This window comes from Dermatophagoides farinae, chromosome 5 (assembly GCF_024713945.1).
Source record: "Dermatophagoides farinae isolate YC_2012a chromosome 5, ASM2471394v1, whole genome shotgun sequence".
Classification (NCBI taxonomy): domain Eukaryota; kingdom Metazoa; phylum Arthropoda; class Arachnida; order Sarcoptiformes; family Pyroglyphidae; genus Dermatophagoides; species Dermatophagoides farinae.
In genome coordinates, this window is record NC_134681.1 from 3,288,867 (window position 1) to 3,305,811 (window position 16,945).

General features: G+C 30.7%; 3 protein-coding genes across 7 annotated transcripts; 1 reads left to right on the forward strand and 2 right to left on the reverse strand.

Moving 5' to 3' along the window:
- The first annotated feature begins 24 nt into the window (after nt 1-24).
- Nucleotides 25-12,146, forward strand: LOC124499454 (hepatocyte growth factor receptor). 5 transcript variants are annotated; one of them, XM_075731078.1, is made up of 10 exons: nt 115-260; nt 320-580; nt 643-910; nt 5,441-6,227; nt 6,279-7,146; nt 7,208-8,031; nt 8,106-9,109; nt 9,170-9,411; nt 9,476-9,907; nt 9,974-11,865. In XM_075731078.1, exons 4-10 carry the CDS (start codon nt 5,541-5,543, stop codon nt 11,455-11,457), a joined length of 5,541 nt encoding a protein of 1,846 aa, XP_075587193.1. In that variant the 5' UTR covers nt 115-260; nt 320-580; nt 643-910; nt 5,441-5,540; the 3' UTR covers nt 11,458-11,865. The 5 variants fall into 5 exon arrangements, with proteins under 5 accessions (XP_075587192.1, XP_075587193.1, XP_075587194.1 ...); XM_075731079.1 differs by having other exon boundaries at nt 115-237; XM_075731077.1 differs by having other exon boundaries at nt 25-580; nt 9,974-12,146.
- A 2,597-nt stretch (nt 12,147-14,743) lies between these two features.
- jdp (DnaJ domain-containing protein) lies at nt 14,744-15,694 on the reverse strand. Its single transcript, XM_047063014.2, has 2 exons — nt 15,289-15,694; nt 14,744-15,226 (listed from the first exon to the last, which is right to left on the reverse strand). Exons 1-2 carry the CDS (start codon nt 15,373-15,375, stop codon nt 14,792-14,794), a joined length of 522 nt encoding a protein of 173 aa, XP_046918970.1. The 5' UTR covers nt 15,376-15,694; the 3' UTR covers nt 14,744-14,791.
- Nucleotides 15,695-15,867: 173 nt separating this feature from the next.
- LOC124499452 (ribonuclease H1) lies at nt 15,868-16,902 on the reverse strand. Its single transcript, XM_047063361.2, has one exon. It carries the CDS (start codon nt 16,801-16,803, stop codon nt 15,901-15,903), a length of 903 nt encoding a protein of 300 aa, XP_046919317.2. The 5' UTR covers nt 16,804-16,902; the 3' UTR covers nt 15,868-15,900.
- Between the last annotated feature and the right edge of the window lie 43 nt (nt 16,903-16,945).

Genomic DNA, 16,945 nt, shown 5'->3' on the forward strand with positions numbered 1-16,945 from the left:
CCACTTAATTTCTCGTCGTTGATTATTGCATTTTGTTTTGTTTTCACTGCAATGCCATGATTTGATCCATGGCAAAAGTATTTTCCAACTATGAATGTATGCGTATACCAAAAAAAGAAAATATTTGAGTCTCGAGAATCAACAACAACAACAACGATGAAATGGAAAAAAAACAAATCTAAAACGTCATCATCGATATGAACCATTTACGATTTTTATCATCATCATCATTATCAAGTAAATAATGTGGCAGTTTGTGTGTAAGTGTGGAGGGTAGGTCATATAAGAATTTTTTTCATTTCTTTTTTTGTGAAAAAAGAACCATTTACGGAGAAAAAACCCAAAATGTTGATCTTCTCAACGGGTTTTTGTTTTCTTATCGCGCTCCAGATAATTGAATGAAATGTGATCAATCAATCAATCAATCACCAACAACAAAACAATTGTCAACAAATGAAAAAAAAGAGACAATTTATCTTATATCAACATAGGACGTTCCACGTTGTCATTTTTGGATTTCGTTTCTTTTGTAACATGCAAAAGAAACGAAACGAAATTTTCATCAAATTTCAAATGATTTGTAAGTAGAAAAAAATTGCATGATTTTAGATTCATTTTGATTTTTATTCCATTTATAATTAGGAATATTTCATTCAATAAATTTGAGATGAAAAAAAGTGCAATTTCGGCTTGAATTTACTCAATAAAACGTTTGCCTTCCCATAAAAAAAACATTTCAACAAATTCAAAATTTCCCGGTGAATTGATATTCAATTGATTTAGTTAATTGTGGCCAAAGAAAAATTTTTTTTTGTTATATTTTTTTTCATATTCCGTTGAAATTTATCATCATCAAATCAACCAACAAAATTTTGTCCATCGAATCGTTTAAAATTTTACTTTCAAATCGGTGAGCGTTTCTTTTTTTTCTGTTTATATTAACTCATTCAATGTTTTTCACCAAAATCATTTTTCTCGATTCTTGATGATTTCTTTTCTTTAAAAATTCTGTTTATTGTGCAGAACACACACGCAGACAGCGTAATAAAGTTTATTTACGATTATTTGTGTGTGCGTTTCATGAATTCAAATTGCTATTTTTAGTAACAACAATGAAAACCAGACTATACTGATTTTCTTTATTGTTCATTTCAAATGCTCTGATTCATTTCCGAGAATGAAAAAAATGATTTTTTTCCTACTGTTTCTGGCTTAAATTCAACAAAATCTAAACAATTATCATCCGGTGCGAGAAATGTAACAATCTAAAGATTAAAGAGAATGATGATTCATTCAATCAATGAGAATTTATCAAAACATGAATCGAAAATCAATGAAATAATGTTGTAATTCTTGAAGAATTTCCTACTTTTTTATGTGTGCGTGGGTATGAAACGATTGATGATTCAAATTGTCAAGATGATGATTAAAAAATAAGATAATGGTCACGAATTAGTCATCATTGTGTAGAATTTCGTAATAACCCTCTCCGCCCACACACACAAACACACACACTTGTATTATGTACCTGAATTTATGATAAAGCCAAAAAAAAGATTATGGTGATATGGTCGATGACCAATCTCAGTTCAATGAACATGTGATAGATGATGATCATGAAAATTAGAATTAAAAAGTTATCGAAAAGGTCTCCACAGCAGGAAAAAAAAATCAAAATTTTTTTTGTTCTTTCAAAGTTAAAAACCGGTATATGTAATCTATGGATGATGTACACATTTGCCACATCTCACAAACACATAGCTGGAGATAGATAAAGAGAGAGAGAGAGAGAGAGAGAGAGAGAGAGAGAGAGAAAATCTTTCAAAACTGGGTGTGTATGAATTATACAGACACACGCGTTCACATTATTGCGATTCTTTCTATCGATTCGTAAACATTTTTTTTTTATTTGCATAATAATTTTCGAATCTAACAAACAAATTGGCATCTAGAGCACCATCATCATTATCGTTTTTGTTTTCTTGATGATTTCTTCATCTTACCAATTGAATGACTACGTTGATGAATCATCATCATCAAGAGAAAAAAAAATTCAAGGACAAAATCAAAAAAAAAAAATCATTTGATCAATCAAACGTTTGGATCAGAGAATAAAAAATTTCTAGAAAAATTATGACTTTCAACCATCGCAAACAACAATTAATATCATTCATATATTTATTCATTTGATTCACATGAATACAAAAGAATAAAGAATCTCATCATCATCATCAAAACTACAGATTGAAAAGTCAATTACACCACTGTACAATGTGTAATTATCTTATTAAAAGGGTGTGTAGAAACAACAACAACAACAACAACAACAAAGAAGCATCCATTATTATTTTGGCGCCATTCTCCAATAAAAAATATCATTAAATCCAATCTACCATTTTGCCTTGTAGTTGAAGAAAAATTTGTCATTGGAAAATATCAACAACATCAACCACATCGATATAGCATGGTAGTATTTGTGGCGTCATAATATGGTGTGCATGTGTACATGCATTAGCTGTTAATCACATCATGGTTACTGGTTCTCTTTTCTATTTTTGTTGTTGTTCATATTACGCGTCCAGTGAAAGAAAAACAGATATATAGTGGAATGAATGAAAAAAAAAAACAAACGACGATATATCGTTATATGGTTAAATCAACTTTTGAATTTTGGTCGTTTTCTTTCTTCTTTAACAGTATGCCTCTGGTGTTGTGGTATATTTTTGTTTTTCTTATTTTTTTTTTGCATTCACATCATCATTAATGTGTGTTTTGTTTAGTGTTCAGCAACAACATTTTGTTGTTATCGTGTTTTTTTTTTCTTTTGATTTTTTCTCAAATCGAATCGAATCAAATGTGTCGTATATATGATGATTGATATCGAATCATTTGATCATGATCCGTTTCCTGTTCAAAGTTTCTAATAAAAGTTTGTTTTCGTTAATAATATACACAATACTACTACCCTGATGACAAAGTTCAATTCATAATGATCAACCAGAAGAAAAAACAACAACAACAACAACCAACAATTTTCATTTGGCCATCATTTTGAATTTTATTTTCTCCTTTTTTTTCTTATTATTATTATTATCAATCAGTCGATCAATCAATTGATCGATCGATATATTTGACGACAAAATAAACATTGTACATTTCATGTCTGTCATGAGTTCAATGTGTTTTCATGTGTTCAATTGTTGATTTTGTCTAAAACTACCACTATAGTTGAACTTGTTTTTGAATTGAAAAAATGGGTTAAGTTTAAAGTTTTGAAATATGATACCCAAATATATGAAATTTGTTTTTCTCTCTCTCTCCATGTGTATGTATGACCAATTTTGATCAGATCAAATTAAATATTCGGTCATTTTGTTTGTTTCATCCTGTTTGTTACATTTAAAAAACGAACGAATTTTTTTTTGTTCTTGTTTTTTTTTCGTTATTCCGGTTCAGACAAATCGTTCAGAATTGATTTTTTTCATTTTGTTATCATCAAAATTTCATATTTCGTACATGTCAACAAACTGGTCTAAATCTATCTTTTGTATTGTTTGTTTTGTTTATTTATGTTCATGGTTTGTTTGTTTTTCATACTTACAGAAAATTAATTAATTCGCAACTTATAATGAATCATTCAATGTGATTGAATCATAATCAAGTACATTACAGCATGCACAGTATTCGCGAATTTACATTACCGCTATATATGCAAAATATTTCCGCTGTAGTGTATTTCCTAACTACATTTATAATATTCAACTAAACTCAAAACGCATTCACACTAAACTAAACTCATCTGTTCGAATTGAGGTTCATCATCAATGACGTTACCACGCCACCACATTTCTCCCTCTACCCCCCCAACGCAAACCGGAGAACATCAAATTTACAATCATATGGAAAAAAATAAATAAATTACAATTCTTGAAAAATCAATAATTTCATAACGAAAAAAAAAATTTAAAATTTATTGAGCAATTGAAATATTATTTTTCAAACAAAATACCATAAACATCGACATTATGATCAATTGAGATTTTGTTTTTTTTTTATTCTTCTTTCTGTGCAAATTCATTCTCCCCTAGTCGTTCCTGACTAGTTCTAGGGGAAAAATTAAAATAAAATATTATTATTATGATCAATTGAAGTGAAATTATCCATTTTTTTTTGCCAGAAAGTTGAATTGAAATTGGAATTCGGTGACAATTTGACAATGGATTCAACAATTTTCCCTCCAACGAAACACTATCTTCAAGATATTTTATCAATGCCGAATCATCAAATCGTTTAAAATTGTTCGATTGTACGGTTACTTGGCCGAGAGGTAATCACAAGCAAGACATGAAAGAACGGATAGGATGTTATTACATTTATTAAAATTTTCCATTTCGATGTTTACTGATGTTCACCAAATCCTTTGATGATCGGATGTTCAATAATCAATTTCAATTTCCATTTTTGTAACCGTTCTGACTTTGTGAAAATCATAACAATTCCCTGACATAGAATTCCACCATTTTATCATAATCAAAATTAACGTAAAAATTGCTTGACGAATATACCAGATTTAGTGTTAATGTACCATCTTGATATTTAAATTTTTTTAACAGTATCCAATGGCTTACCATTAGTTTTCAATAATTCATCAATGTTGCTTGAACGAACAATAGATTTGTTTCTCGAAACAGAAATCGAATTACCACCAGAAATATTGGAATCAATACTATTAAAGGTTGTTGTTGATGATGTAACATCATTCAGAATGGATTTTTCTGGAACTTTATTCACAATCTTTACTGCTGCTTTTGCTTTTGGTTGCGTGCTCAAATCACGTCCGGGTCACCAAATATGTAGCGTATTTCTCAACTACATTTATTCAACTGAACTCAAAACGCATTTACACTAAACTCATCTGTTCGGATTGGGGTTCATCATCAATGACGTTACCAAGCCACCTTACTATACTTTTTTTTCGTAGTTTGTTCGTTTGTGGTTTACTTGGTTATCAATGTTTATCTATTTCTCTTTTTTTTTGTTTCGGATGTTGATATAAGAAAAACAAAAATATCTGGTGGTTGCCTAGTCAACCTTAAATGTAAAATTATTATTATTCGCATCCATAGTGACATGTTTATTAATTATCAATGATGATCTGATCTGTTTGTGTGTATGTGCAAACATTTTTTTTTCTCTCTGTGCAGTGAATGTTTTCAAAAACCTAAATTCCATGACAATAATCATCATCAAGATCATCGATGTTTTTATTTTTTGGTCTTTTTTCGTTGGTGTTGTTGTTGTTTTGTCAAATGGAAAAAAAATTTGTTAAATTATCACATTTTTTGGGCGTCATCATCTTTTATCTTTTCATATCTTAATGAATCATTTATTTATATCTATTAATAATTGGATTTTTTTTCTTTATTCTCATTACTTATAGTGTAAGATAAATTCAACAACAAAATTAACACCTGTATTGCAAATGCAAACAATCGATAAATGTGGATTAATTTATTAGCGAGAAAAAAAATCATAAAAAAATGGCCATCTTAAATCACCGATTACGGAAAATATTCATATTATATCTCCTATTACATATGACTATTGATCCTGGTATTGATTGTTGGTCATTTGAAAAATTAAATTTTTTCCGCCCCCGTCAGCCATCATCATTGAATCTAATGAAACCGGAAAAAATGAAAACAACAACGGCAACGAATAAACAATTGTCATATATTGATAGTGAAAATATATTTCATTTTGTTTTAAATCCAAATAATGACACAATTAAAAATCAACAATTTCATTTGATCAATTTCACTATATCTGATCAATCATCACCATCATTCTATACAATGTATCGTACGAATGAAAATGAATTCTTCATCGGCAGCAATAACATTGTTTATCGTGTTGATTTAATTGAAAATGCTGCTGATGATGATAATGATGAAAATGAATTTAAATTTCATCTATTTGGACAGCTATCTCTTGGACCATATGAAATAAATAGACAATGTATGCAAACAATCGATAATAATCGAACAAATCGACAACAATTGATCGATAATCAAATTATACAAATATTTCAATTTCATTCAACAATATTTGTTTGCGGTACCAATCGTTGTGGCTTGTGTGATGGTGTTAGAAAAGATTTTTCAAAAACAAAAATTTATGCATCAAGTATAAAAAATTTTTCCGGTGAATGTCAAGTTGATCTTCAGGTAAGTTCAATAATAGTCGCGTATCAATTTTTAAATTTTTTTTTTAATCAGTCAACCACACAATTGCCATCATCACGTATAAAAATGGCTATGAAAATGGACAATAATAATGCAGCAACGAATTATGATGATTATTTGAAACCGATAAATTTTATCAGCACATTAAATGGTCATCATGGATCATTGATATTTTTTGGTAAACACGATGATATTGATGTACTGTATACCGCTTATTCGAATGATGGACGTGATAAAAGCCTACAATTACCATTCATAACAGCACGTGTTTTGAATAACAATGGTTTTCATTATGTTCGTCATGAAGGAAATGAATGTTCAAGAATTAAATTAGAATCACAAGATTATCAATTTAATTTCATCGCTGGTTTTAATTATGATAATTTTGTCTATTTTCTATTCATGGAACATCATGAATCATCGAATAATCAACAATTACGTCTAGGACGTTTATGTGAAAATGATCCGCATCCATTTTTTTCCTATATGGAAATTACATTGAAATGTAATGATTTTTATTCATCACGTGTAGCACATTTATCACTTGCATTGAATGGTGATGAATATTTGGGATTCAAATTGAATTCATCACAAGAACAAGATGCACAATTGTTGATTAGTTTTAATAAAAATTCTGAACACGATGGTGAATCATTAGTATGTCAATTTTCAATGGCGAAAATTTCTGAACATTTTCTTGACGGTTTTAACCGTTGTACATTGAATGGACGTGGAAAATGGCTAAGAAAACTGACAAATTATGATACCGTACAGTGTAAAGAAACTACATTCAATAATAAATTATCTGGCGAACAGAATCAATGTCCATATACGAATGCTAATCGTTATATTGATTATGATATACCATTAGATGGTCAACCATTGATTAATATCAAAAAAGGTTTGAATTTTTTTCAATTCATTCGTTCATCTAATTTAATTTAATTCGATCAAAAAAATAGATCACATAACTTCATTGGGATCGATTTTTATCAATAATCAATATCAACATTTATTCGTTGGCACTACAAATGGTTTTCTATATAAATTCCTACGGAAATTGAATAAAAATCATGAATTAAAATTTAATTATCGTTTAAAATTGGATGAATCATTATTATCATTGCAACAGGTGTCATTTGATATTGAAACGGCAACATTTTATCTATTATCTTCACATCATCTTTATCGTTATCCAATAGTATCATGTTCATTATATAAAACTTGTTCCACTTGTTTTCAATCTAAATCATATCATACAGAATTATGTTATTGGCATAACAATCAATGTGTGTTGAAAAAATCGATTGATAATAATAAAAATCTCCAACAACCAACATGTGATCCTATTGTTCAGTCATTTGAACCAAAACAAGGACCAATTCAAGGCGGTAGTATTGTAAAATTTTACGGAAAGAATTTCGGTGAATCAAAATCAACACCAAATAGTTTCATACAAATCAAAATTGGCCATATACCATGCAATATTATCGATGGTAATGATACATTTGTTCAATGTCAAATTGCACGCAATGATTCAAATCATGAACATGATGCAACGATATTATTTTATGCACGAGATATGCTCGATTTTTCTAGACGACAATTTTTAATTAATGGTGAAATTGAATTGAATGAAAAATTTAGATTCTCCTCACCAATCGTATGTGGTATACATCCAACATTTGGACCATTTGCTGGCGGTACACAGCTGTTATTATTGGGTAAATATCTTGATATCGGATCGAACGTATCATTGAAATTAGGCGATCAACAATGTAAAACTGTAAGTTGGACAGGATAATAATTTTTTTTTTTGGTCAAATTTTAATTCATTTTCATTTGAAAAAAATTATGTAGCTGACCAGAGGTCATAGATATTTTATCTGTGATACAATGCCATTGAATAATCATTCAGTGAATCAATTATTACATCCAGAACATAAGACCATTCAATTTAAAATTGATAATTTCGACACAAATCTTGGTAAAAATCGTGATTCATTCAGTTTACAATCACCAGAATTGATTTTCGATAATAAAATCAATAATATAGACACGTGTGAAGATTTACAGCTGTTTTCGAAACAATCAAATGTAAAACCAAGACAACGACGAAGACGTCGTCGAATACATCGAAATCAAAATCAATTTTTGATGGAATCATCATCACTAGTGGATAGATTTTTATTTCGTTTTCATAAATTGATTCAAGAAAATCAAACAATCGAATTTGACAAAATATTTCAATATAAACGTAACCCGAATCATATTAAACTAGATGATACGAATGCTGGTGGTTTTTATTCTGATTATTCTACTTTGAATTTTGATGGTACAAATTTTCAATCAATTTTGTATCCTGAATTGGAATTAATATTCAAATCAATAGACGATTCATCATCATCATCATTCAATTTAAATCAGAAAACAAAACACGTGTTTACCCAATGTAATTATCAACATCCAACCAAGTCACGTTCATCATATCTATCATGTTACATACCACCATTGAATTCATTAAATGTCGATGATTCATATTTGCCTTTACAAGCACAGTATATATTGCATTTAGATGACAATATTCAGTCCAATGGTTCCGTAATATTTCATCCGGATCCAAAATTTTATCCATTAAATATGACAACCGTATCGGAATCGAATCGTTCATTGGTATTATTAGGAGAGAATTTATCAACAGATTTTCCAATTAAAATCATCATCAATGGATATTATCATTGTTATCCAAAAAAACGTGGTATCAACCATATTTATTGTGATGTTGATATCGCTGGTCAAGAATTAGATGATCTTATCGATATTCCAATGAATGTTACTGTTACAGTTGGTTCGAATACTACACGGTATGTTAATGAAATACGTATGTATTGATGAAGAAAATTTTTTTTTCACTTTCTTTGTAGTTTGGGTGAAATGGTATTCAAACCATATGTATCGGCATTCAATAAATCCAAAGCAATGATGCCCTACATTGTAATTGGTTTTCTAATCATGTTGACAACATTATTGATTGGCCTTTGTTTCATTTGGTTATACGTTCGGGATCATGTGAAGAATGAAAAATCAAATTTTAATAATAATACTGGCTATAATCTAATCGAAAGACCATTAACAATGTCCGAAATTGAAACACAAAATTTACTTGGTTTGTTTTATCATCAATGGATTTATGAATGGATTTTTTTTCAATATTTAATTCTTTTTTTCAGATGAAAGTTTTGAAGAAATTGAAAATGGTTTAGAATTACGTGAAGAAATCCAAAAAAAGAATTTAATATTAATCGATATAAATCGTTTGAAATTATTGGAACCATTGGGTGAAGGAAATTATGGTTTTGTATTCCGTGGCCAGCTGGATGATGATGAAAATAATGTTGTGGCTGTGAAAACAGTCAAAGATCCAAAATTCAAATGTTTTCTTTTGGATGAAGTGAAATTGATGAAAGATTTTCGTCATCAAAATGTGATGTCATTGAAATATGTGACGATCATATGTCCAATTCCACCATTGTATTCAGCACCATCATTGGCACTGGTATTTCCATTAATGCATCGTGGTGATCTTCGTAGTTATGTTAGTGATGATTCCAATTTACCATGTTTACGTGATCTGATCAATTATTCGACACAAATTGCTTCAGGTATTTGTACATTTTGATTTTTAGACAAAAAAAAATTGATTTTTCTGTTTTTATTCTGGCAAAAAGGAATGGATTATCTATCACAACAAAATTTCGTGCATCGTGATTTAGCTGCACGTAATTGTTTATTGGATAAAAATAATAGAGTTAAAATTGGTGATTTTGGCCTATCACGTCGTTATCAAGAAGATAAAACTTATTATAGAGCAACGAATAACGAAACACAATTACCATTACGTTGGATGGCATTAGAATCATTGACCGATAATTGTTTCACTACAAAATCCGATGTATGGTCATACGGAGTATTGGTTTGGGAACTATATACACGTGGTAGAGTACCATATCAAGATGAAATATCGAAATCAGCACCACAACCAGATACATTAATCAGATATCTTAGTAATGGTTATCGTTTACCTAAACCATGGATACCGGATATATTCTGGATTGTTAATATGCGTTGTTGGCTACCAGAACCAGAAGCTAGGCCAACATTTGCAGAAATTGTTGATAATTTATGTGAAATCACTAGATTATTTATTGCTAAACGTGCCAATATGGATCAAAATTGCAATAAATTATCACCACCATTGAATGGAACAACAACAACAACAACATTGAATTCTACTAATCCATCACAATTTTTCAATAATCCAAATCAACAATCGCCATCATCCACTGTATTCACATTGAATACACAATTCAATAATAATAATAATAATAATTTTTCACTCAATTTTGAAGATCCTTTCATAAAAAATCGTTTAACAAACATATTTGAATCATTAAGAAATGAATATCGATCAACAAAACAATTATTAGATGATGATCTTTATAGAGCGCGTTATGATTATTGTAATTTAAAACAAAATGATGATGGCCATGGAAATTTTCCATCCAATAATAAAAATACATTACGATCTAATCATAATCATCAACAACAACGGCAACAATCAATCAATAGTGGTGGTAGACAACAAAATTCATCAATTCAGCAATCATCTTTTCATCATCAACCAGAAGATTATGATCAACAAATAACAGAACCATCATCATTGCAACATCAACAACAACGACAACCAATGCATGATCCATTATTTCAGAAAATATTTGGTGCAAATACTACAGATAATGAGAATAATTCTCGCATTCAATCAATGATGATATCTAATGAAAATGATCAAAGTCCACCACCATATTTAGAGGCAACATCATTACCACCGAATACACCTACTACAATGATGATGATGGCGAATCAATTTGATTATAGTATACCAAGACCACAATCACTACCACCACCCCCACAACGACAACAACAACAACAACAACAACAAGAGACGATATTTTCTGCTCAATCACCATTTACAACAATTAACAATAATCAATCAAATTCAATAAATGAGAATGATAATAATCCAATGATGGTGATGAAACAAGAATCGGATCATAATAAACAAATGATTATGATGAGAAATGAATTTTCATCTAGAGGTGGTGGTAGTGTTGGTGGTGGTGGTGATACATTATCACCAACAAATCGTCTTTGATTAGATCTCTCAAGAGTCTTGTCTAATGAATTGAATGTAAAAAAAAAAATTTATGGATCTCATCATTTTATTTTATTTTTTATTATTATTATTATTATTATGATTATTAAGAGTCATCAAAATCAAATTCACACCCACCCACACACACACCCACACACACACACACACACACACACACACACACACACACACACACACATTCATAAGCAGCTAGCTGTCATAGATTTCATCGTGTGTGTGTGTGTTTGTCTATTTTTGAATATATGAATGTTTCATTTTCATCGTCATTTGATTGATTCAAGTTGAATAATTTTTTTCTTTCAATTATTGTAATTATTTTATTTCTTTTTGCAATTTCATAATTTTTTCCCTTCGTTTTTATGCATTTTTCACAGACAAACAAACAAACAAACAACAGAAACGACAAATCTTTTTTTTGTACTTTTTTTTCTATTTGCATCTGACACACAAACACACGAAAGAGAGCTTATTTATATTTCATATTTTGTTTGTTTTTGTTGAAATATTTGCAACACAGTTGGTTAAGGATAAGAACAAGTGAAAAATATGCACAATTCAAACAAAAACAAAACAGTTATATTTCGGTTATAATATTAGCATATAAATATACTATAAACGGAACTATTGTTCCAATTAATTATAATAAACATTTGTTGACATAAATTAAATCATTATATTCGAACACTCCCCTTATGTCAACAAAGGATTTGTAATATTCCAGCATTTCAATAATCTCTCATGTTTATCTGGTGTTAACGATTTCGTAAACCAATCTGCCTTCTGTTTAGATGATTCGATCCATTTGATGTTTAAAATATTTTCTGATATTAACTGTCGAACCATATGATATTTTATGTCTATGTGCTTCAATCGAGATGGAATAGCAAGTTGTGTCAATTGAACAACTGCAGCTTGATTATCAACATGAATTATTGGACATATAAAAGAAATTTGCAATTCAACATCAATTGATTTAAGTCGACACTTTGTAGTTTCATCAAACTTCACTGATGATGATAGCTTAATACAACGACGATCTGGACAATAAACACGATATATATTTGACCCTTTATAGCCAACCATAAAAACAGGTTCGGATTTCGTTGAAAATTTGTTACCATGCTTAGAAATCCAACTCTCCCCTTTCGAGCCAAACACACGAAGATTTGAAACATCAACAGATTTACCAAAATACTCTTCGTATGGCACAATATTCTTCGAGTTTAAAGTACGATTCACCACATAAACAACATGATTTAGAGCTTCGTCCCATAAATAATGAGGTAAACCACTATTGTTGAGAATCGCCACTGCACGTTCAGAAATTGTTCGAATGAATCGTTCAGCTTTGCCATTATGCTGAGGAACACCAACCACACCTAACTCATGTATGATTCCACGATCACGGAAATACGATTGAACATTCTTCGATGTGAATTCAGACCCATTGTCTGAGCGAACCACCAGTACATCTTTACCAGTGTCAATTTTGACTTCATTGATAAACAATTTCAATTTATCATAAACTTCACTTCTTTGCTTCATAAAACCAATTTTTAAATATGATGACGAATCATCAACAGCTAATAAATAGTATTGATTTCCATGAATAGAAGGCTTCATGTAACCACCAATGTCTACATGCAATTTCATTCCAGAAACAATATTTTCATTGACAGAAACAACTGGTTTGTGACTAACATCTGTCATTTTACCAGTATGACACGTTGAACAATAAGCAATATTATTACGAATATCTTTCGGTAAACCAATAATAGACTTGAGAGCAACCATCCTTTCCAACACTGATGTAGAACAATGGCACAATCTTTCATGCCATATCGCAAAATCATCAGAGGAAGCAGATGCCATAGTTATATTTTTGTGGACAGGACGAACATTTAGTTTATACAAATTTCGAATCTCACTAGTCTGTTCTCCCGTTAGAATTGGTTCTCCAAAACGATATACTGTTAGTTTTCCATCTTCTTCAACGACCTTCATTCCAGAATGAATACGAGGATTGGTTAAATTGCCAGATGATATCAAATTAAACGGTTGATTTGGTATAAACGCTACATCTAATAATTTGATATCTAACCAAACAGAACCATTGAAGAACTGACATAGCAATGTACCAAACTGTACATTCTCTTCAATGCCATGTATTGAATCAATACGAACATTACTTTTACGCACATCAGTCAACAAACTACGATCATTCACTATATGATAAGAAGCACCACTATCGCTATAAAAGCTCGAATTATTTGATGGCATTATTCCAGTCCAATTAACCAAAGTGATTGGATTAGCGGCGGCGCCACTTGGATCAACGTTTTGTTTCGGACGTCGACAATCTTTCGACATATGTCCAATCAAACCACAATTATAACACTTGCCACCAAAACGCTTCTTCTTCGTTTGTTTCTTTGTTTGTTTGGATGACGATGCTGACAAACCAACGTTTTCTGTTTCAGCAACCAGTTTACTATCAGTATTTAGATTTCGTTCCAATTCTAGCAAATGCGACTCAAATGCGGTATCAGACATCAAATCACTGTCATCCTTTCCAGTGTTATAAACAGCGAGAACTTGTTGAGCTGATTCATACTCCTTAGGCAACAGATTGCTAATGATCGCGTTCATTAGACTTTCTGGCAAACACACATTTTTGTTCCTTAATTCCAGAAAAACACGTCGAATTTGAGAAAATAGATCGATAATTGAATTGTTAAACTTCGTTGTTTGCAATTCCTTGAACAGTTCGAAAATATTTTTCGCTTTTGGACCACGATACTTGTTTTCAAGAACTTTCATAATATCAATTGGATTGCTGCACGGAATAATCTGCATCAAATCTTGTTGACTCAAGGCATCTCCAATAATCGATTTGACCTTATCTATTTCTTTCAAATTTTTCTGACTCAATGAACGTTCATAGATCGCAACATCTTCAACGTAGTTCTTCAAACCTAGGCTTCCAAGTGCCCATTTTACACGTTCTTGCCAAATAAAGAACGGAATTTCGCCCAACTGCGGTATACGAACGTTAGCGTTGGCTGAACCCATAACCTGTTGAAATATTTGCAACACAGTTGGTTAAGGATAAGAACAAGTGAAAAATATGCACAATTCAAACAAAAACAAAACAGTTATATTTCGGTTATAATATTAGCATATAAATATACTATAAACGGAACTATTGTTCCAATTAATTATAATAAACATTTGTTGACATAAATTAAATCATTATATTCGAACAGTTTTTTTTTGTTTACGATTTTATCACCGAAAAAAAAATTATTTTAATTCAGATTTGATAATTACGAAACATTTTCAGAATTTTATCATCATTAAATGATGATGATGATGATGAATGATTGAATCGAAATGATTCAATTGGATCGTTGATGGCGGGCAATGTATTTGATGATGATAATTGATCGTCATTAAGCATTGAATTTGTTATTGCTTTTGCTCGATTACGTTGATTGTTATTATTCATCCAATGAATTGATGTTTGATTTGTTAATGATGAAAATTTTTCATATGAAATCGATAAACCAGATCGAAGCCAACGATCATATTGTTTACGTTTATTCACATCGATCAATGTATCTTTTGCTTGTAATAATTGGCAAAATTTTTGTTCACGTTCTTTACGATCACGTTCATCATTGTTGGTTGCTTTATCCGGATGTAATTCCAGTGCACGATTACGATATTCGGCTATTATTTGTTCAGTCTATACACAAATGAAGAAAAATGATTTTTCATTTTAGAAAAATTATAAACCGATTCACATACCGTTGATCCTGGATCACAACCCAATATTGTATAATAATCAATGGATTCTTTATTATTATGATTATGGAGAATTTCATTGACAAACATTTTGACTTTTGACTTTTAAAGAGTTGTTGTCGTTGTCGTGGTGGTTGTTGTATTGGAATGAAAATCAATGGAAATTGAATTTGATTTCTTTTCTTCTTTTGGTTTATATAGTGGTGGACGAATCGAATGAATCGATGACGGAAATTATGACGTAAAAAATTCTATATAGTCATTTTTTTCTGGTTAAAATGAATTGTCTATGTGCGTGTGTGTGTAATAAGTAATTGAAAATGATGCTGAATTGATCCAGAAAAATCGATGATAATGATGCATCGTTTGTATTCGTTCGTGTTCGTCATTTATCTATTTTTGTTGAGCATCGAATCACACACACACACACACACACACACACACACACACACACACATATCATTCGGTGCATAAACGAATTACGAACGAAAAAAAATCCAAGGCCAAATATCATGGAGTAGAATGGCAAGTTTTTCTGTTTCAATTTAACAGCGAAAAGAGACAATTTCATCTTTTTTACAATTTTAGCTTTTGAAACATGATTTTTATTTCAATTTAATTAACATTATTTTTAGTTTCATTTTCATTTTTATTTGGATCATTTACAATTATTGATTCAGAATTAGCTATCGTTATACGTTGTTGTTGTTGTTGTTGTTGCTGCTGTTGTTCTTGATCAGCAATGGCAGCATTAGCTAAACGATCAGCTTCTTCATTACCCGGCACACCAGAATGACCGGGTACTGAACGCCAAATTACTTTTTTCATTTGTCGAATCGATTCATCCAATGCCATCATATCATACCGATTTTTCACTTCCGAACCGGATGATGTCATCCAACAATTACGTTTCCATTTATATAACCAAACAGTTGCTGTTTGTATGACAAAATGCGAATCAGAATAAATGATAATTTCATTAAGGCCCAGTTGTTTGGCTTGCCGTAATGCATATATTGCTGCCCAAATTTCAGCACGAATACTAGTCTGTCGTCCATCGATTGTAAGACTTTGATTCTGTTCAGGTGAACCAGGCCAATAAATACCGATACCGGCACAAGCATCTGGTGCGCCATTACGCCAACATGAACCATCAATATAGACGATTGATGATGAATCAGAATCTAATGATGTCATTTCGATATTATCATCATCATGATGATGATGATGATCAAATTTTGTTGTTTTCGTCAACAATTCGTGATCTTGTAATGGTAATGGTGTTTCTATCGGTGTTTTCTCTAAATAAGCTATCGCTTCATTATGTGTATCAAAACGTCGATATTTTGCATTCGATATATTATCAATTTGAACTTTACATGATGGCCATGAACGATAGATACCAACACGGCGGCCAACAGCTACAGCATAGAATTTTGGTTCATGAAATTTTTTAATCTTACGAATTTGTCGAATAATCGATGGTAATGCATGATGATAGAAATAGCCATATGACATTTTCTTTCACTGATTTTAAAACATTGGAAATTGGAAAAAAAAAGATTCACATCCACAAAATCAACAAGAAAAAAATCATGTGTTATAAGTGATGAAATGAAAACAAAATATCCTACCATCTAGTGGTCAGCGATCGAATGAA

Coding starts and splice junctions, on each gene's coding strand:
- LOC124499454 (XM_075731077.1), top strand. CDS start 5,541: ATGGCCATCTTAAATCACCGATTACGGAAAATATTCATATTATATCTC. Junction 6,228..6,278: donor AATGTCAAGTTGATCTTCAG/GTAAGTTCAATA, acceptor TTTTTTAATCAG/TCAACCACACAATTGCCATC. Junction 7,147..7,207: donor ATTGATTAATATCAAAAAAG/GTTTGAATTTTT, acceptor TCAAAAAAATAG/ATCACATAACTTCATTGGGA.
- jdp (XM_047063014.2), bottom strand. CDS start 15,375: ATGTTTGTCAATGAAATTCTCCATAATCATAATAATAAAGAATCCATT. Junction 15,227..15,288: donor GTTGTGATCCAGGATCAACG/GTATGTGAATCG, acceptor ATTTGTGTATAG/ACTGAACAAATAATAGCCGA.
- LOC124499452 (XM_047063361.2), bottom strand. CDS start 16,803: ATGTCATATGGCTATTTCTATCATCATGCATTACCATCGATTATTCGA.